Source organism: Petaurus breviceps, unplaced genomic scaffold, assembly GCF_028583685.1.
Source record: "Petaurus breviceps papuanus isolate PSGF00001 unplaced genomic scaffold, PetGlider_PUasm1.0 90760, whole genome shotgun sequence".
Classification (NCBI taxonomy): domain Eukaryota; kingdom Metazoa; phylum Chordata; class Mammalia; order Diprotodontia; family Petauridae; genus Petaurus; species Petaurus breviceps.
This window is the reverse complement of record NW_027187338.1, coordinates 10,288,005-10,309,941: the sequence shown is the minus strand read 5'-3', so window position 1 is coordinate 10,309,941 and position 21,937 is coordinate 10,288,005. Positions and strand designations below refer to the sequence as shown.

The 21,937-nt window shown below is 45.3% G+C and overlaps 1 protein-coding gene across 1 annotated transcript in view; it reads right to left on the bottom strand.

Annotated features, from left to right (window-relative positions):
* Window positions 1–20,755, bottom strand: part of AZIN2 (antizyme inhibitor 2) — a 38,017-nt gene extending 17,262 nt beyond the window's left edge. Inside the window, exons 1-9 of the mRNA XM_069068136.1 lie at window positions 20,642–20,755; window positions 20,244–20,360; window positions 19,672–19,831; window positions 18,280–18,453; window positions 11,157–11,329; window positions 8,605–8,739; window positions 6,492–6,660; window positions 2,835–2,997; window positions 1,628–1,740 (exon numbers count right to left, since the gene is read on the bottom strand). Coding sequence (XP_068924237.1) covers window positions 1,628–1,740; window positions 2,835–2,997; window positions 6,492–6,660; window positions 8,605–8,739; window positions 11,157–11,329; window positions 18,280–18,453; window positions 19,672–19,767 — 1,023 coding nt within the window. The 5' untranslated portion in view covers window positions 19,768–19,831; window positions 20,244–20,360; window positions 20,642–20,755. The remainder of the gene's footprint in view (window positions 1–1,627; window positions 1,741–2,834; window positions 2,998–6,491; window positions 6,661–8,604; window positions 8,740–11,156; window positions 11,330–18,279; window positions 18,454–19,671; window positions 19,832–20,243; window positions 20,361–20,641) is intronic.
* Between the last annotated feature and the right edge of the window lie 1,182 nt (window positions 20,756–21,937).

The following is a 21,937-nucleotide window of genomic DNA, read 5'->3' as shown; positions in this document are numbered from 1 at the left end:
GTGGCAAATTGGAACACTAATGCATTGCTGGTGGAGTTGTGAACTGATCCAGCCTTTCTGGAGAGCAATCTGGAATTATGCCCAAAGGGCTATAAATACTTTCATATCCTTTGACCCAGCAATACCACTCCTAGGGTTATATCCCAAAGAGATCATAGAAGTGGGAGGAATACCCATAGGTACAAAAATGTTTATAGCAGCTCTTTTTGTGGCGGCAAAGAATTGGAAATTAAGGGGGTGCCCAAACAAGAAGCAGACGGTCTTCATATTTACCTGGAGAGGCTTATACGAACTGATGCTGAGTGAGAAAAGTAGAACCAGGAGAAATTTGTACACAATTACAGACACAACGTATGTGTGATGTCCAACTTTGATAGACTGGACTCTTCTCAGCAATGCGGTGATATAAGTCAATCCCAAAAGACTCATGATGGAGAGAAATGTGTGCATCCAGAGAAAGAACTGAGTTTATATCCAGATGAAAGCAAAATACCTGATCTTTTTCCTTTTCTTGTTTGGTTTTATGTCCTCTTTACCACTTTTCATTCCATCTTATACAATCCGTGGATGTATAACCTGACTAATGTATAATGTGAAAGTATTTACAGATCCTATACTTGACTATATGCCTCCATGGGGGGAGGGGAGGGAGGGGGACAAAATGTGAAACTCAAGGAATTGTGGAATTGAATCCTGTAAACTAAAAGTAAACAAATTAATTTTTAAAAAAATTTTAAAAAAGAGAACGTGAGCTCCTTGAAAGCAGAGACTATCTGATTCTTCAGAGGTTAAAGTAGTGCTTTTTACATAGTAAGTGCTTAATTCATGCATTATTCATCCATTTAGGCAAGAATTAATAGGTCACATTTCAACAGCACTTTAAGGGAGTGAGTTGAAATAAAAAGAACCAATGGACTTGGATTCAGAAGACCCAGGTTTGAGTCCAGACTCTCACTGACTCATTGTGTGACTTTGGGCAAGTCACTATCCTTCTCTGGGTGGGCCTCAGTCTCCTCATCTATAAAAGGAAGGGTTAGGTTAAATACCCTCTGAGGTTCCTTCCAGTCCTAAATCTATAAGCCTATAGCCCTGTGGAAGGAAATGAGTATTAAGGGGATTAAAGATTATCTCCAAATTCTTTTTCAGTCCTAAGCATCCTTTGTCTCTAAAACTCTATGATTTGTAAGGTACTTTCTTCATGTCAGCCCTGGGAGGGAGCTAGTCCAGGCATCATTATTTGCATTTTACATATGAGGAAATTAAGGATCAGGTGATCTGCCCAAAGTCACACAACTAGCCAGTATTAGTACCAGACTCTCCCAGGTCTCCTGACTACAGCTCCAGCCATGTTTCTAGTATATATGCTGCCTCTCAAGTTTACAAAGTTTATGTATGATATTATACATCCCTCTGACCCTCCCCCAAAAGGCTCTGCTATGAAATAAACAGAAATAGGGGGACCTCTTCCTAGGGACTACAGTGGTTAGATATTCTGTGGCAGCATCTCTATCAAGGAACCTGGCTGGAATATTTTGTTTCTCTTATTATTTCTGCCTAAGTGAAAAAGATTTTTTAAAAGTTAACTTTATTAAAGGAAAAAAATAGCCTCCCAGCCTATCCCATTTACCTTCTGCAAGATGGGCATGGGACAAGCGTTGTCAAAGAAGACACAGTTGAAAGCTCCATAGACACCCTCAGAAATGTGGTACACGATACTCTTGGGAGAGGCCCCGTCTTCCTCTGTGAAGGGGAAGGGCAGAGGGTCAAGGGAGAGCAGTCAGAACTCTGGTCAGGGAAATTCCCTAGGCCTTCCTGGAGTTAGGGCAATGATGGATCCCCCTCCCAGTAGGCTATCCCTACAGGCTGACCAGGTTCCTTGCTCACCAAGAGACCAGGCCATTGCTAGTCACCTCAAAGGGAGAGGAAGCATAGCGTAGGAGAAACGTCAATGAATCTTCAGCCCTGGGTTTGAATCCCAGTTTTGCAATAGACTACCTGAGTCACACTGGGCAAGTTGTTTTATGTCCCTGGGCCTCAGTTTTCTCTTCTGTAAAATGGAGAGGTTGGACTAGAATTACATGGTCTCTAAGGTCCATTTCCTGAGAGATTATGGAAATATCCCAGAGCAGTGAAAAAACTGCTAGATTTGGAGTCAAGGACCTGGGCTTGAATGCCAGCCCTGCTTATTATCTTTAGGACTATGGGCAGCCTCTCAGGGACTTAGTTTCCTCTTTTTGTAAAATCAAAACTGTTAGACTAGATGCTCTCTGAGGTCCCTTCCAGGTCTAATGCCATGATCTGATAATATTTCTAGCTTTAAATCATGTGATGCTATGGGTTGAGGATAGGCAAAGAGAAAAGCACATCCTCCTTCACTCCAGGCATATGCTCTGTATACTAATATATTCTAACTAGTATATTCTAATACCCTTTGGTATCAATTATCTTGAGCTTCACAATATGCTTGGGAGGCAGGGGGAAGAAAAGGGTTAGAATCCCAAAACAGCAGAAGCAGAGTCTCCCATTTCCTCTACCAGGTCTGGGTCCCCATGATCAGAACGCTTCTTCCCATCTTTGCCATGCCAGTTCCCACAAATCCTCCAAAAGCCTGCCCAACAGCTACCTCCACCAGGCAGCCTTCCCAAATTAATCCCAGCCAAATCCAAGCATTGTTGTCATCTCACATCCCTTTGCATGTGGTTGGTGTATTCTGTTCACACTCTTGAAATCATGCCTGCAGACAAGACCAACTAGCCTGAGAGGAGTCTGCCAAGGGCAGGGGCACGAAGTTTCCCTGGCCATCTCCCCACCATCCAAACCCCCACCCAACTTACCATCCAAGCCAACCTGATCTGATGGAACTTCCTTCTTGGCAACAATCCTGATGGCCAAGGTAAAGGCAGAAGCCACGTAATAACGTCCAGGCTCAGCCAGAATGTCCACTCCACAGCCTTCAGGAAAGTACATGTCCAAGGCTGAGTTGATCACAGAAGCCATCTGGGACCAGGAAAGGAAGAAAAGGGAAAGGGTGAATGAGCAATCAGATCCCTTCAGAAGGAAAATCCCAGCTCAGAAATCATTCTACCTAGAAGCAAAATTCTACTTTTAGAGCTGGAAGAGAGCTCAGTGATTATTTAATCCATTCCCTACCAGAAGAGGCATCCTTTTAAACTACACCTCCCCCACCCCCTGGCTGGTAATTCTGGGACCTGGGGCCAAGCAGAACTTGCAAAAGAGGCATTAAACCTGTCCATTTAGGCCCTAATATTAGTGGAAATTGAAAAGAAGCAAATTTAGGCTTGACATAAGGAAATAGATCCTAAGAATTAGAGCTGTCTCCAAGTGGAATGAGCTGCCTTGGGAAATGATAGGTTCCCTTTCTTTGGAAGTCTATAAGCAAAGAGACTGAAGGGGATGACCATGTGTCAGGTAAGCATGTGATAGTGAAAACTCCTTTCAGGTATGGGTTGAACTGGGAAGTCCCTGATATCTTCTCCAAGTCAAAATCCTGTGATTTTCCAGAACCTAATAAATCACTCCTCTCTATGACAAAATACTTAAAGACATATTCAAATACTTAAAGACATCTTTCATGTCTCCCCTCAGTCTTTTCTTGTCCAGACTTAAACCTCACCCAGCTCCCTCAGTAAGTACTCTTATGGCATTGGTCTCCAGGACCCTTGTTGCCCTGGGTCTAAGAGAGAGCCCATTACCTCTGATGGCAGTTCATTCTGCTTTTGGACAGCTCTGGTTGTTAGGAAGGGGCAGCTAGGTGGACAAGTAGATAGAGTACTGGACCTGTAGTCAGGAAGACCTGAGTTCAAATTCTGCCTCAGATACTTCCTAGCTGTGTGACCCTGGAACAAGTTACTTAACCCTGTTTGCCTCAATTTCCTCTTCTGTAAAATGAGCTGGGGAAGGAAATGGCAAACCAGTATCCTTACCAAGAAAACCCCAAATGGAATGACAGAGAATCAAACAGGACTGAAAGGAATGAACTGCAGCAATTGTTAGGAAATCTTTCCTGATATCAAACCTCCTCTGAATGGACTCTAGATTATCAACATCTTTCCTAAAATGTAGTGTTCCAAATGAGACCTAACTAGACTGCAGTACAACAGAATCTCCCTTATTAGGGGTACTGTGCCTCTGGAGGCTGTCTTGACCCACACCAGGCATATGGGATCACTAAATTTTTTATACCCAAGTCAGTCTAGACAAAGTCTCCCCAGTCTATACTTGTTCAGTTGATTACTTGTCTCTGGGCATAGATGCTTTGGAGTCCCAATTCTCTTATCCTGTGTGTTCATTATTGGGCAAGTCACTTAACTCCAACTGCCCTCCAAAAATAAAACAAAAATAAAAAGGATGGCTAGGTGGTGCAGTGAGTAGAGCACCAGCCCTGGAGTCAGGAGGACCTCAGTTCAAATCTGGCCTCAGAAACTTAACACAAAAACTAGCCGTGTGACCTTGGGCAAATCACTTAACCCCAATTGCCCTCTAAAAAGAAAAAAAAAAAACAGTGTGTTCATTATCCTCCCCCTCCTCACCCAGTTGTGAGTAATCTGAAAGTTTGATGGGCCTGCCAACTATGCTCATCAGCCAATTGACAAAAATATTAATTTGAAGAGGATAGGACCACATAAGAGTCATTGTAAAAGCACTCTATCTACTGCTCCACCTAGCTGGTTAGAGAAATCACCAGCACTGGAAATTCAATTGCCTCCTCAAAATCCAAAGAGAAATAGTAGGGAGTGGTGACTGAGGAAAAAAAATACTATGATCATTATTCAGAATATGGGCAAGTGACTTCAGCTCAAAGGGCCCCAGGAAAAATTCTAAGACTAATTTGCAGAGAAGCCTATCAGTCTGCAATGGTGGGGCTAGTTTCCTCACAGGAAGTTCCCTATGCCAATCAGGTCATAGGTCCAATTCCATTGTCCGACCCCAAGAGTGCTCATAGTGGTTAGTCATGAATGCCCTCTGCTGCTCTTTCTTCTTCTTGGTGGACTGGAAAGAATCTTGGATTTGGAGTCCTTGGACCTGAGTTTAAATCCCAGTTCTCCACCTTTCTACTGTAACCTAGGGACCTTGGAGGCAGATTCCTTCTCCCTTTTCAGGCCTCGATTTCCTCATCTGTAAGCCTACTGAGCTTCCTACTAACTTAAAATCCTATGACTGTTGATCTCATTATTATTCCAACACTAAAGGGCCTCACCAGGGCTTAGATAAGAGCCCTGGGTTCTCAAAGGCTAGCGCAGCATGGAACGAGCTCTAAGAACTCCATAAGTTTGGGCTGATGATGTGCCTGGAGTCTTAAAGATCAGCCCAGCTAAATGCAGAGAAATTCACCAACAGAGGGTTAGCCACAAAGCTATGGGGTCATGACCACTCATGAAGGCCACTAGGCAGATAGGAGCTGCTATCTATATAAGTGGAGGAACTCACAGGTCCCTGAAGTGCTGAAGCATTATTATTATCAAAATCATTGTTATTGTTAACTGTAGTTGATCTCCATCAATAGAGTTCTTTCACATAACTTATACCAATTTTGATTCTTAGCAAGAGGCCTGACAGGTTAGACAACTTTTAGCCTTTCTATTTTATAAGGGGGGAAACTGAGGTTCAGAGAGGTTAAGTGACTTGCCAGTGGTCACACAGCCCACCATGTAGCAGAGCCAGTATCGAAATCCAGCTCTCCTGATGACAGGTCCAGGGCTCCGTCCAAATTGGGGGAACAGGAAGGGGAAGGAAAGCTAGAATATAAATACACATATCTAGGCCTCTTGATCTTCTTCCTCTTGCTCTGCCCTCCCCAACTCTTCCCCTAGCCCTCCTTATTCTAGCAGTGGGGAAGTAGGCACTTTGTTCCTTGGGACATTACTCAGGTCCAGAGCCTTTCCTGATTCCCCTCCTCACCAAGTTGTGCTTTCAAACTCTTAAAATTACTTTCTATAAATATTGCATTTATTTATCTGCACAAGTTTAATCAATCAGTCATCAAGTATTTATTAAATAATATGGCCCACTATGTGCCAGGCTCTAGGGATACAAAGGAAAAATGAAAATTGTCCCTGCCCTCAAGGAGCTTATACTCTACTGGGAGAGGTAAACAAAAGTAGATACAAAGTAACTGGGGGGGAGGGGGCAGTCAGAAGCAGAGATCAGAAGAGAGCAAGAAAATCCTCACATAGAAGGTGGTACCTGAGCTGTATCCCTCCCTCACACCCACTAGAATATAAGCTCCCCGAGGCTAGTTTCCTCTCTGTATCCACAGTGCCAAGTACTGTGCTGGTAAAATGGGATTGTGGAAGTACATGACTGGGGTTGCAGACCTGAATCTATCACCTTAGACATTAACTGAATTGAAATGATGGCTGGGCTGGCTAGACTAGGATGGAACCTGGGGCTTCTTGGTGGATTTTAGTCCCACAGCCTCTGTGCATCCCCCCACACCAGGACCCTCCGAGAGGGCCGGAGGGGGCGTGTACCTCTTCAAACCTGACTTTAGAGTCCTCAGTGCCAGGAAAGCCACCTCCAAGATCCAGGATGTGCATGCGGTAGCCCAGCTCAGTCCCCATTTCAAACACCAGGCGAGCATCTGCGATGGATTGAGTAAAGGCCTGAGGGTCGGAGGAACAGCCACTTCCAACATGGAAACTAAAGAGAAAGAATCTTACTCTGAGCTGATGGATTTACTGGAGGGGGGGGGAATGAGAGGAGGGGGAGGAAGAGAAAAGGAGAAGTGGAGGAGGGGAAGGAGAAAGAGGAGGGGGGAGAGGAGGGGAGGAAGAGAAAGGAAGAAGGAGAAGGAAGAGAGGGAGCAAGGGGAGACAGGGAGGAGGTAGAGTTGAAGGGGTAGAGAGGAAAGGATAGGACAGAGGAGAGGAAGGGAGAGGGAAAAGAGGGAAAGAAGGGGAAAGAGAAAGAAGAAAAGGAGGGGAAGGAGGAGAAGGAAGAGAGGGAGGAGGGGAAGAGGGGGAGTTAGAGGGGGGCGAGGGAGTGTTGGAGGGGAAGAGGGGAAAGGAAAGGTGAGGACATAAAGAAACCTTTCCCCAACCCTACCAGCCAGAGTTGTAGGTCTTGGAGTTAGAAGGAACAATGTATGGAAGGAGGAATGTGTCCATTCTATAGAGGGGGCAACTGAACTCCAAAGAGATAAATGACCTTGCCAAGGGTAATAGAGCAAGATAGTAGAAAAGGTGGTCATTACTTATTCGATATAATGAATTGTACTCTGGGAAGGAAGTAGTAGTATAATGGTAAAGGAAGTTGAAGATCTTCCCCACCCCTTAACAGGCCTCAAGTGGAACCCAACAGGAGGGGTTTGATTGGGAGGAGGCTTGTTTTTCAGGAAGGCCCACACCTTTTGTCACTTTGTAATTAGACAATGGGTCACTAAGGTTGTGATGTCCTCTGAAGAAGGGTATATATACACTGAGGTGAGGTTTTGCTTTGGAGTTCACTTATGGGAAGAGTTGTGTGATTTGGCCAGATGAAACTCTGGGCAGCCATTGGAGCCCCCCCCCCCAGCTTTGAAAACCCAGATATGGGTGCTTCTCTCTCTGGTAACTATGTATGTATATAATGGTCAGACAGCTAGAAGCCCTGTCTGTTGTTCTATTGAATTGTGCTATTTTCTCTGTCTGTATTTTTTTGGTCTGCTTATAATTTCTGTTTATATTTTCTGAAATTCAAGGTACTGACGTTTTCCCCTGAACTAAGTGAATGATATATACATATACGTATAAATGTGTGTATGTGTATGTGTGTTTGATTAAAGTAAGATTGTTAACCCTTTTTGAGTTGCTTTCCTTTAGGAAAGCAGATCAAAGAACCTGTGCTAGCAGCCATCCTGGGTATGCTAGCATGCTTGCTGTTACAGTAGGTTACAAGGGGAAAATTAGGCAATGCTATGGTGGTGGGTTTTTTTAAAGGCAGGCGGGGGGGAGATCTGACATGTAGAATGTTAGACCTCTAAGGGCGCTTTAAGGCCGCCTACTTCACCTCCCTTGGTTTACTGATGAGGAGGTGGAGGTTCAGGGAAGTGATAGTACACAGCTACTAAGCACCAGGTCATAGCAGCATCACTAATGGGTGGAGTCTGGGCAGAGGGTTCTGTAATCTCTCCCATGCCCTTTCCTAATCCCACCCCTGAAAAGGTCAGTTGGCTCCACAGGTCACCAAGTTAGTGCAGGGCCTTCTGGGATGCCTCCATCACAAGTGGTCCCCAGATTCTTCCTAACAACACTAATGAATAATTATGAGAGAAACAAGTCTCAATCAATGCAGAGAAGTTAATCAGCGGGAAACTGATTGCCAGGTGATTTGGTTTTGCCTAAGAACCCACTTTACAATTCCAGAGTACTCTCTCTTCCATTTTTCTCATCATATCTTCACAATATTTCTGTGACCCAGGCAGGGTAGATAATAACATGCCCATTTTGGAGATGAGGAAAATAAAAGTTTGGGGTAGGGAACTGATTGTCCCCAGGTCACATAGCAGGACAGAGCAGACCCACAATAGGAACCCAAAGTCTGACAGGTTTCCATCCACCCAGAGAAGGCAAGGTTCTAGAAGCGCTCAGGAGCCAGGCCACTCACCTAACACCCACCACCTCCATGTTCATCTTCTTGGCAGTTTCTAGCAGGTGTCTACAGGATTTCAGAGTAGCACCGAGCTTCATGCTCAGGCGGGCAGGAGAGCAGGAGTCATCTGTGGCAATGCGTAAAACCATCCTGTGGGGAGACACGCACACCCCGCCCTCCCCGCTGGGTGGAGATCCACCCCCCCTCCACAGGGTCCCCCTGCTTGCTGCTCTCCAGGAGATCTTTCCTGGGCCAACAGGCTGCAGAACCATTCAGCCACCAAGTATCACCAGGAGGTTAGCCAGAGCAGGTGTATACTCCCAAATCCCTAGCCTGAGGGGGGGTCAAGGCCATGGCTCAACCTGGGTTAATTTGTTTCCTACTTTCCTACCATTGGCCACCATCCTCTAGTCTTCAGTCATTTTTCTTTCTTCACCCACCTCTCCCTTCCTTTTTTTCCCCTCCCTACCCTCACTCTAGATAACAAATGCTACCATCAGATCATAGACAGGGAATTCTATGTCAAAGACATGAAGGCCACCCTGGGCAGATACCCTCAGGTCAGCCGGACTAGAGTGTGAATGGTGCCATGTAGCCCAAACACCCTCCTACTAATGACAGGGAGATGTCTCACACAGTCACCACTACAGATAAGTAATATGCATTTTTTTCCCATTGGCCATCTTCATCTCACCACTCTCTCACTCAAAAACTTTCAGTGGCTCCCCACTTCAAAACCACTCCACACCCTTCCCCCACCCCTGGCATTTTCAGGCCCTCCACTATCTGACCCTAAGCTTCTAGGCCCAAAACAAATCCTATATTTTAGATTGAGTAAACAGGAGAAAACCAATATTTATTGTTCAAATTGTTCATGTAGGTATATATTGCCTTTAAGGAACACTGGCTGAGGGTCTCATGAATTTGTAAGGTCCTTAATTAGCACAGGGCAAATTGTACCAGGATCCAGAGTAAGAAGACCACATCTGTAAAATGTGCAACATTGGACTCAGCAGCCAATGTATGGCCACTCACTGTAACCTATGAGGCCTCAGGTAAGTCACCTCTATGGGCCTCTGTTCCTCATCTGTAAGATGAGACAACCTGTAGATGCCCCTTCCTACTCCGCAAGTCTGGTCCTCTGATTGACCCAAGTTTAAATCTGAATTCAAAATCTATGCTCCTATCTGTACAGCTGGGGGATTATAAAAGGCCAAATCCAACAAAGCCACCCACAGCTCCCATCCTTGCCCTCAGTGTGCCCCTAACAACAGCTCACATTTCTATCATGCTTAAAGGTTTTCAACCTGCAGTATGCTGCAGCCTGTCCTGCCCAGCTTGATCTCTCAAGCCGGTTGTTAAATGTTCAGTAGGAGCATTTGACACCTCAAAAACCAGCAAATACTACAAATTAGGGCAAATGACTTGTTGTTTTGCTGATTTCTAGACTTTTCAAGAGTGATGGAGAAGATGTTATTAATGTTTAAAAGTGTAGCATAGATACAGTTTTTCCCCCAGATAGTCTATTGTTAAACACTGACTAGAACACCCTTTTCTCCAAAGGTAAGTGCTATGGGAGTATTATTATTCCCACTCAATAGAGGAAGAAATTGAGAGGTTGGAAAGTGAAGTGACGGAGAATCAAAGGATCACTGATGTAAAACTGGAATGGCCCCTTAGGGCAATATAGCCCAAACCTTTCATTTTACAGGTAATAATTTATAGTGTAATTTTATATAATATATAACATATTCGTATATTATAGATAATGTACTTGTATATAATGTATGACTACAATATATAATGTAATGTATACTTATATACTTTATATAATAATTTGTAAATATTATTCATTTTATGCTCACAACCCTGGGAGGCAGGGGCTACAGATGAGGAAAGTGAGACCCAGAGAATTTAAGTAGTTTGCCCAGGATCACACAAATCAGTCTTTTGGCTCCTAGAGCACTATCTATACTTCCTCTTAATAAAACTCATAATCTCATTATAGAATCATGAAGCCTTACTAATTATATTAAAGACAATCCAACATCTTCATTTTCTGAGGGAACTGAGGCTCAGACAGGAGAAATTACTATACCAAGGACACACAAAGCATGCAGAGACGGGTTTCAGAATCCCAGAGGTCATTTAGCCCAAGCAACAACCTGTGTTGTGGTAGAATTCTCCAAGTGTGGTCTGAGGACTAGGTTCAAACCCCAGCTCTTCAAGTTACCTTTTGTGTGACCTTGGGCAAGTAGACTAACCTCTCTGAGACATCAGTTTCTTCATCTGGATAAGGTGAGAGGAGTTAGATTAGATGAATTTTAAAAAATTAGATGAACTTTAAAAAGGTCCCTTTCAATTCTAAATCTGTGATTTGAGGAAATGGCCACTGAGGCATAACCCAGTTCTGAAGTTCTGTGCCTGTTACACTCCGAACTCTCATTGTAAATGGTCATCCAGTCTTCTCTTGAAGATTTTCAATCCTAGGAATCCCCACCTCCTCCCAAGGTTGCCCAGCCTCTTTGGATGATTCTTTGGAAAAGTTTTCCTTACAATCAGCCTACCTGGCAGTGGGGTGGGACCTCGCCACCTTGGCCAGCTCCACCTCGTTGTCAAAGCTGAGCACTCGAATGCCAAGCCTGGCAGCCTGCTTCACCTGGGCAGCCTGCTTGCATGGGCTGGTATAGATGATCTTGTGGGCAGGGACCCCAATGTGCTGCAACAGCTCCATCTCTGCCTACAAGGACAGTAAGGGACTGAACTCTGGCCTTGCTTGTCCAGGGTCCCACCCAGCAAGACTCCAGCAAGCTGGCCCATTACTATCCCATGGGCTAATCAGGCTCTTAGGCTTCTTGCATGAGTTGGTATGTGAGTTAAGATTTTAAATGGTGGATAAGAATTCAATAAAAGGCAGCCTGGCCCAGTGGATAGACAGCCAGTCTCAGACTCAGCTAGGTTCAAGGCTCATCTCTGGCACAATACAGGCTGGGTAACCTTAGACAAGTCACTTAGATTTCGATGCCCTTGGGTCAGCTCTCTAAGACTAAAAGGTGCAGAGCAAGTGTCTCTGTACAGAAAGAGTTTCCACATCAGGATTTCCCTATAGGAAAGAAAGGAAGGAAGGAAAGGAGGGAGGGAGAGAGGAAAGAAGAGAAGGAAGGAGGAAAGGATGAAAGGAAGGAGGAAAGGATGAAAGGAAGGAGGAAGGAAGGAAGGAAGGAAGGAAGGAAGGAAGGAAGGAAGGAAGGAAGGAAGGAAGGAAGGAAGGAAGGAAGGAAGGAAGGAAGGAAAGGAGGAAAAGGGAAAGGGAGAGAGGAAGGAGGAATATAGATATAAGAAACCAGAATAAGAAAAGGGTAGAGAAAGGAAAGTGAAGGATGTTTGTAGGGGATAGAATTCAGGTTGGATACAGTTCAGAATAAAAAGAGGGTAGCACAAGATGAGACTAAAAAGAAAGGGGGTATGGGCACTGGTAGTGGAGGGCCTTGAATGCTGGACAAAGAAGAGTTTGAGCAGAAGAGAAATCTGGACAACTCAGGCAATGATCCGTAATAATACTCTGTTCCCTGGTACACTTAAGTAGTTGTTTAAAGATTATTAGTTGACATTCATTCATTGACATGGTAGAAGACAGAAGCAGATGCAAGGTCTTGACTTGGAACAGCAGTTGAGACTGCAAAAGATCACAGAATCCCAGAAACCCCAAGGCTTTAAGGAGGGCAGGGTACTTATCAGTACCTGAATCCCTACTCCAACTCTGACAAGTGGTCCCCCCACATGGCACATGAACATACTCCAGGGACAAGCAGCTCAAATCCAACAGTTCTGGATGTTATTGGAGGCAGCGCCCCCAAATCTTCCAATTACCTAGGCTCACATCCTCATAGCCACCCTCAGCTGCTCATAACCTCAGCTCTTACTTCTCCCTTACCTCCTAGAGCCAATCAGCTGTCCACTCTTGTGAATTATGCCTCTACACCATCTCTCACATCAGTTCCCTTCTCTACACTCCACCAGGCCACCTACCTTTGCTTCAGAATCTCAGAGAAGGAGGCATGGGGGAAAGCTTATGATACAAGGAGATGGAATGGGACTGGGTGCTTCCTAAGAGTTCTTAAGACCTTAGAAATGGATCATGAGATTAATAGGGGTCATATTTTAGACTTCCACTAGTTATCATTCCCTGCCTTTTCTCTTTTTTGTGGCTGAACTCCTTGAGAAGGCCATCCTATAATCAATGCTTCCACTTACTTCCTTCTCACTCTCTTTTTAGGTTTCTACAGTCTGGCTTCTTACCTCATTATTCAACCAAAATTGCCCTCTCCAAGGTTACCAATGATCTCTTAATTGCCAAATCTAATGGTCTTTTTTTCAAACCTTATCCTTCTTCTCTGCATCTTTTGACATTGTTAATCATCTGTCTTCTCCTTGATGCCCTCTTCTGTCTAGGTTTCCATAATACTACTTTATCCTGGATCTCTTCCTGACTGTCTGACTACTCCTTCTTCTAGGTCTCCTTTGCTGGATCTTGTGTTTAGGTCTCACGCACTAAAGGTGGGTGCCCACCTAGAAGTCTATTCTGGGCCCTCTTCTCTTCTCCCCTCTATATTACTTCACTTGGTGATTTCTTATCAGTTCCCATGAAACATTTCAACTATCATCTTCATGCTGGTGATTCTCAGACATAATTTATCCAGCCCTCCTAATCTCTAGATCTCTCCTAATTTCCATTTCCAAATGCCTATTAGATATCTCAGATATATCCTATAAGATGAATCTTAAACTCAACGTGTCCAAAGCTGAACTTAGTCTCTTTCCCCATAAAGCCTTCCAAATTTCCCTAATATGGCCAAAGACACTTCCATTCTACCAGTCACCAAGGCTCAAAACTAGGTACGTCATTCTCAACTCCTCACTCTTTATCAGCACCCCCATCCAATCAGTGTGTTGCCAAGTCCTACTGATTTTACATTTATAACATCTTTCTTTATATGCCCCCTTTTTCCCCTCTGACACCACCACCATCCTTGTACAAACACTCATCATCTCTTACCTGAACAACTGCAAATAGCCTGCTGATTTTTTTCCTTGCCTCAAGTCTCTCTCCACTCCATAATATAGTAATTGCTGTCCAATTAATCTTTCTAATGTGAAGATCTGACTATGTCACACACACACACACACATACCACCACCATTCAATCAACTCTAGTGGTTCCCCATCACCTCCAGGATCAAATATATAATCCTCTGCTGTCATCCAAAGCCCTTCCACAACCTGCTTCTCACCTTTCCAGTCTTATTACACATTACTACCCCCACTGCACCCCCCACCATCCTTGCTATTCTTTAAATAAACAGGACACACTCTGTCTCCAAACTCTGGGCATTTTCACTGGCTGTCCACTATGCCTGGAATGTTCTCCCTCCTCACCTCCACCTCCTGGCTTCCTTCAATTCCAGTTAAGGTCCTCTTCCTTCTAGAAGAAATCTTTCCTGGTACCTTTCCCCTATGGATTATCTCTCCAATTTACCAATTATATATCTTGTTTTACAGTTATTTGTATGTTTTTACCCCTTTCAATTGTACTGAATGCAGAGACTGTCTTTTGCCTTTCTTTGTACCCCCAGAGCACACAGTGGGAGTTTAATAAGTACTTATTGACTGACTAGTAAAATAATGCTATCCATTGTCTTTAAAGGACACATTGATGTTCCACCAGAAATAGCCACAAGAGGGCATCCTCCACTATCTAGACCAGGGATCCCCAAGAATGAGCTTCTAAACTAGGTGATGTCACAGAATTTCCTGTAATTGAGCTCATAGCATCACTTGTACCTAGAACTGTCTAGAAAATGGAGGTTTAGGTGGAGACACATCTGTAAAGAGAGTAGAAAAAAGAGTCAACCTACCTATTAGCATGGGACTCCCTGCCCTGGCAGTCATTTTCCCCACTCTCCCCCAAACCCTGAAGAAGATAAAGCCACTGACCCAGCGGTTCAATCCCAGGGTCCAGCAGGTTCCCCTTCCACCACCACCCCACCCAGGAAATGGGTCCTGAGGGAGTCCAAGGATCTAAATCCCCAGAAGGGTTTTCTGTGGTCAGCCTTGGGAGAGGGAGGAGGTAATAAACAAGTGAAAATTAAGCCAACTCTATTCTAAGCAACAACAAAATGCTCTACAGAGAAGGTTTATTACAATAGTTCAAGTCAGGACAGATTTCACCCCAGGGCTCATTCTCTCAGCCCCATCCAAGTCTTATCTCCTTCGATGTAACCCACAACCCAAATTCATCTTCCTTCCCTTCTGGCTGGTTCAAAGCCTATCCACCCTTCAAGATTCTCTATCAAGTCTTCCCTAACAACCCTGGCCCAAAGGTATGAGAATGAATATTATTATAACCCGAGAAATGATGAAGTAGATAATTTCAGGGGAAAAAAACCTGGGGAGACTTATATGAACTGATGCAAAAATGAAGTCCGCAGAACCAAAAGAACATTGTACACAGTAACAGCAATATTATAATGATCAGCTATGAAAGACTTGACTACTCTTATCAAGATAATGATCCACAATTCCAAAGGACTCATGATGAAAAATGTTATCCACCCCCAGAGAAAAAACTGATGAATTCTGAGCGTATATTGAAGCATATTGTTTTTCACTTTATTTTTCTTGTTTTTTGCAACACAGCTAATATGGAAATATGTTTGGAAGGATTTCACATATATATGAGTATCATATTGCTTGTCTTCTCTAGCCCCTCAGCTAGAGGGAAGAAGACAATATGGAACCTGAAACTTCTAAAAATGAATGTTATAAACAAAATTGAAAATCAAAAATATTATTATAGCCCTTTCCATTTTGCAAGATGCAATAAGGACTCCTTAAGGTTCCAATAAGGAACTAGAGAAATGAAGTAAGCCTTGCCCTATAGACTAGGCTCAAGTACAGTTTTCCTGACTCCAAATGTCTGTCCACTCTACTCCAATTGTCTTCTCTAAAATCTCACGGCTGGGCTCTTCAAATATTTATTGTCCTTATGATAATAGTTGTTTCATACATGGGCATCTATTCACATTTTAGTTCTCATTCTATGATTTTTTAAAGTTTGTAAGTACTTTTCTTACAGTAGTGAAATTAATATTTAGAATGTTAATGCCCATTTAACAGGAAAGAAAAGTGAGGCTTAGAATAGAGCACTGGCCCTGGAGTCAGGAGGATCTGAGTTCAAATGCGGACTTTAGACACTTAACACTTACTAGCCATGTAACCATGTGACCTTAGACAAGTCACTTAACCCCAACTGCACTGCATTCCCCTCCAAAAAGCAAAAAACAAAAACCCCAAAAGTGAGGCTTAGAGAGAGGCAATCACAGCTAGGAAATGACAAAACTTTAAAACTTGAATTCCAAGTTTTCTGATTCTGAGTGCTGTGATTTTAAACTTTTTTTGTTGTGTTTTTCAAGAGGTGGGGGTGGGGGTGGGGTGTTGTTTCTTCCACTTCACATCATTTAAAGGCAGCCAGAGGTGCCATAGTGCATAGAGTGCCAGGCCTGGAATCAGGAAGACTCATCTTCCTGAATTCAAACCTGGCCTCAGCTCAGACACTTAGCAGCTGTGTGGCCCTAGGCAAGTCACTTAACCTTGTTTGCCTCAATATCCTCATCTGTAAAATGAGCTGGAGAAGGAAATGACAAAAGCCACTCCAGTAGCTTTGCCAAGAAAACCCTCAATAGGGTCATGAAGAGTCAGACACAACTGAAATGAAACACTTTGACTCAGTCTTAGACCTTTTGGCTCCCTTTATTGTGTCTTTAGTCCAGAATGCTGAGCAAACAACAGACACTCAATAAAATGACCAAATAATCGGAAGACATATTTTAGTGATGGTAAAAAGCCTTGGAGGCGGGCAAGTCCCATATGTCACTATTGACATTGCAGATAACTTTGGGCATCACTCACTTCCTCCTCCCTGGATCCCAGCTTCCTCCAACTGTATGTAAGAGGAGGAGGAAGATAGACTACATTGTTATCTCTCATTCTCCTTCCTCCAATATGCAATCTATTGCCAAGGCCTGTCAATTTCACCTTTGCAAAATCTCTTAAATACGCCCCCCTCTGGGGTGGCTGGCTAGGTGGCACAGTGAACAGAGCACCAGCCCTGGAGTCAGCACCAGGACCTGAGTTCAAATCTGGCCTCAAACACTTAACACTTACTAACTACGTGACCTTGGGCAAGTCACTTAACCCCAATTTCCCAGCCTTTCCTCTTCCAGAAAGCAAAAAAACCAAAACAAAACAAAAAACCACCCCCCTCCTCTCCTATACCACTACCAAGACTCTAGTGCAGGTCCTTATTCCCTCGTACCTAAACTATTGCACTAGCTGCTGGTGGGTCTCTCTGCCTCAGGTCTCTCCCCACTCCAGTATCCTCACTCAGCCATCAAAGTGGTTTTTCCAAAAGCACAAGGCTGACCATGTCCTCCCCTACTCAAAATAAACTCCAATGGCTCCCCATTGCCTCCAGGATCCATTACAAAAATCCTCTCTTTGGCATTCATATAACCTGCTTTCTATGATACCCCTCCCACCAATGTACTCTTAATCTAGTCCTTGCTGTTCCTAGAACAAGACCCTCCATCTCCCAGACTACGTGCATTTTCACTGGCTGTGTCCCCTGCCGGGAGTATTCTTTCTTCATTTTTTTCATTCCTTTAAGACCCAGCCAAAATTCCACCTGCAGGAAGCCATTCTTAATTCTAGTACCTCCCTCTGTTTATTTCCTACTTATACCGTGTGTGTTTATACACAAGTGTGTGCATGTTTTCTCCCCCATCAGACTGTGAGCTCCTTGAGGGCAGGGACCTTCTTTTGTGTTTCTTTGTCACGTCTCCCATTAGATTGTGAGCTCCTTGAGAGTTTTCGCTGATGTTGTTCAGTTGTTTCAGCTACTTTCAACTCTTTGTGAGTGGAATACTTTGCCTTTTTCCTTCTCCAGCTCATTTTCCAGCTGAGGTAACTGAAGCAAACAGGCTTAAGTAACGTGCCCAGGATCACTCAGCTAGTAAGTGTCAGAGGATGGATTTGAACTCAGAAAGATAAGTCTTCCTGACTGCAGGCCCAGCACTCTGTGCACTATGTACCATAGTGGGGACTGTCTTTTACCTTTTTTTGTATCCCTACCACTTACTTAGTAAATGCCTGGCACATAGTAAGCACTTTAAATTCTTACTGACTGAATGATTTTAAGCTTCTTCCTAAGAGCTAATATTCTGTAAGGTCAGCAGCTAGGTGGTGCAGTGGTTAGAACACCAAGCCTGGAGTCAGGAAGACCTGAGTTCAGATTCAGCCTTAGACACTTACTAGCTATGTAGACTCTGGGCAAGTCACTTTAACGCTGTCTGCCCCAGGTTTCTTATCTGGAAAATGAGCTGGAGAAGGAAACGGCAAAAACCACTCCAGCATCTTTACCAAGAAAACCCCAAGCAGAGTTATGAAGAGTCAGGCATGGCTGAAACGACTCAACAGTCTATATGTTAAGGTTCCTCACCCTCCCTTTTCCAGCTTGATAGCCTATGTCCTAAGGTTCACCTCCCAGCTCTGACAATGTATGCTCCAAATTCTTAAAATGAAATAGGACTCCTGAGGTAGACTAGAGAAGGGAAGAGGGAGGCATCTCCTTACCTTATTAGCACAACTGAAACCCAGCCCCAGCTCCGCCAGGGCCCTCAGCACCCCGGGGCTACTGTTGCACTTTACGACATAGAAGGGTCTGACACGGGGCAGGTTCTTCAGAAAACGAAGATGCTTCTTCACCACATCTCCCAGATCAGCCACAAAGAAGGATGCACCTTCATCCTACACAGAGAGTGGGAATGAACCAGCATTGAGGCCTAGGGGTCCCTGCCCTTCCCCACAGCCCTTCCCTGTCCAAACACCTCATCACACCAGTAGGGACGGCAACCACTGCTAGGTCCCGGGGGTCACCTATTTAGCTATTTCCCAAATATTTTCTGGCCTAACAGTTGTGCAAGGCTAGAATACTTGAGCATGCCCTCCTGGGGTTCATTTCCTCTACTTAAAAATGGAAGAATAGGGATTTAGATCTGGAAGAAAATTTTAGAGGTTATCAAGCCCAGTCCTCTTTAACTGGCAGGTGAAACCCCAAAGAAATGGTGTTAGTTGTCCAGCATCACCAGTAACTGACAGGAGGTCTCTTCTTCACATTCCTGCAATTAGCCTTTATGCATCTGCAAGGTGAGGGTCCCTTGCTTTAGAGGTCTCTAAGGATCCTCCCCAGCTCCTGAGCCTGGATCTTTTCTCGCCTTCCACTCTAGCTTATTTATCTTCTGTCTATAAACATCTTGAAAGTGATTTTTATGTTGTGGCCAGGTGGCTCAGCAAGTAAGAGTACCGGCTCCAGTGTCGGGATGACCTTGGGATCGAATCCAGGCTCTGACACTTAGCACCACACCCAGAAATAACTGGCCGTGTAATCTTGAGCAAGTTACTTAACCCCAATTGCTCATAAAAAAAAAGTGATTTGTGTTTTGTTGATGCAATTTTTTTCATTTCAGTTGTGTCTGATTATCCCATTTGGGGTTTCTTGGCAAAGATACTGGAGTGGTTTGCCATTTCCTTCTCCAACTCATTTTACAGAGAAGAAAACTGAGGCAAACAGGGTTAAGTGACTTACCCAGGGTTACAGTGTCTGAGGCCATATTTGAACTCAGAAAGATGAGTCTTCCCTATTCTAGGCCCAGCACTTGGTGTACCATGGCGCCACCTAGCTGCCCAAGCATAGGACCATATTATAATGAATTTGAGCTAAGGTGCCTCAGAGGTCTAGTCTGACCCCTTCCCTTTCTTTATCAATAAAGAATGTTAAGATTGATTTAATTACTTTTCCGAGGACATCCAGGAAGGAATGGAAGAGGCATGATGCTAACCTACATCCCAATGACTCCAAATCCAGGGTTTAGCCCACCATACTCCACCATACACCTTCCTAGCTAGTCTCTGGATCTTCCCCTCCCTGCAGGGCATCCAATTATTTTGCTTCGTCTCTTTTCGTACCTGTGAGCCCCCCAGGGTCAGCTCCTCCAGCAGGTCTCTGGTGGTGAAGCCCTCCTCCACCATTACAAAGTCTGATTCACTCAGGTAGCCAGCCATGCTTGGGAGCCACAGGGAATGCTAGGTGGACCGGCTCCCACCGCCGTAGAAAGTATGCAACACACTGCCAGGTTTGAAAGAAAGACAGGAAGAGAGGGCCCCCACAAGGAGGCCCAGGGCTCACTCAGGGCCCTCAGTATCCCTAAGCCCCAGCCTGTTCCCAGGAACACATCAGCATAGAGTGGATTGGGGGAGAGCAGGAATAAGCTTCACCTTTCCAGCAAGGAGAGTCTCCAAGAAAAGGCCTGGGATTTCAGCCTGAAATCCTCAGGGGTCCTGATCTAAGAGTGTTGGATACTGTTAGTATAGGAAGGACGATGAGTTGCAGAAAAATACCCACCTGGGAGGTCTCTCTGGGGCTCAGTTCCAGGACACCTATATGTGGCACATCCCTCCCAGGTCACCAGGCTGGAGCCCTCCCTTCCTCCCCTCCTCCCCTTAAGGCTTCCTTCCCCTAGGCAAGGGCCCCCACTTACCGGGCCCCGTCCTCCTTGGCGGGGGCAGAACCGGGTGCGATGCTAGGGGGGCTCGCAGGTGAGCTCAAAACTTGGGCAACACCCCGAGGAGTAGCTGCTGCTGGGGAGCTGAGGCCCCTGCTTCCCACCAAAGGGGGGAGGGAGAAAGGGAGCAGCTGATTAGAATAGGGGGAAGGGAAGAAGAAAGAAGGAGGAGGGGGAAGGACCTGCAGCGGGGAAGGAATTTAGTGACCGTCTGGTCCAAGCCTCCCCCATTTCACAGACAGCAAAACTGAGACCCCAAAGACTGTAAAGGACTTGTCCGGGACTGGGAGGAAGAGAGGAAAACCTGGCATAGAAGGAGAGGGGAGATGGCCCGTTCTCTTCCCATCCCCTTGGGAACACTCCCTTCCACTCACCTTAAAACGCATTTACACGGCTTCTGCCCATAGGTCTCCCCAGCGACTGAATCGGATACCGGCGCCTCCGCTCCCCCCGCGGCTCCAGCCCGGCCCTTCGGCCTGCGCCCCGCCCGCCCGCAGCAGCGACTGATTCCACACCCCACCTCCCGCCAGCCTCTCCCCTTATATACCCCCACACCCCCACGACCTCCTCGCCCCGCCTCCTCTGACTCTCCCGTAGCCCTGGCAACCGGGCATTGCCAGCCCATTGGTCGATTCCGACACAAAGCATTCGTCCCCGGCCGCACCCTAGCCCGCGACACACACCTCAGCATCGTCCCCCACTGTCATCCCTGTCTCCTGGACCTCACCCTCCACACTCCCTCGTTCACATTTGGTGCCACAGTGCACTGTGGTCCCAAGGCAGGCAGCCACCTCTCAGCGCCAAACCTCAAGGAGGAACGGCCCGGACATCATGAGAGATAGGTGATGCGGGAGGAGAAAGACTTCCCAGCAAAACAGGCCATCCCCTTCCAGTTCTAAATGCCAAATCCAGGGTGGGTATCCCTTCAAGGCCCAGACCCAATCTACCTCCTGCACTGCTTTTCCCACTCACCCCAGCAAGGGAGATCTCTCTCTTCTCTGAAATACTGTATCTTATCAAATGAAGACATTAGACAGCAATCCTAGCATTTCCCGGTAGAGAGGGATCCACAATCATACTTCAATCATTTATTTGATACTTGAGGAAACTGAGACCCAAAAGACAAGTGACTTTCCCAAGGTCACCCAGTAAGCAGCAGAACCAGAATTAAAATTCAGGTTCGTAGAGCCAGTCATGTTTCTAATATTCCATGCTAGACGCACTTGAATCTCTTGCAGCCCCAAGGCCCAAGTCTCTGTAGGCCCCTTGGTTCTTGCCATCTAGGCATAAGGCCTGAGGGTCATACTGCCAGTGCTCTTTGCAGGCCTTCTTGCTGGCCCCAGCGCTGACCCTGAGCACATTGCTCCCCTCTCTCCTCTTTCTGTAAAAGGACCAAGGTTTGGAATCGGTCTTCCTCTCTAGATCAAGATTCTTCAAGGCAGAGAAGTGTAAGCCCTTCAAGGACAGAGATGAGGCCTAGGGATCCATAGGAGTGTGAGCTGGAAGAGATGTTAGAAGGCATCTAGTCTAAGTCCCTCATTTTACAGATGAGGAAACTGAGGCCCAGAGAAGGATAATGACTTAGCCAAGGTCACAGAGGTGGTCAGTGAGAGACAAAGGATGTTAGCCTGAGTTCTCTAACTCCAAAATTGGTGTTCTTTTCACTGTAT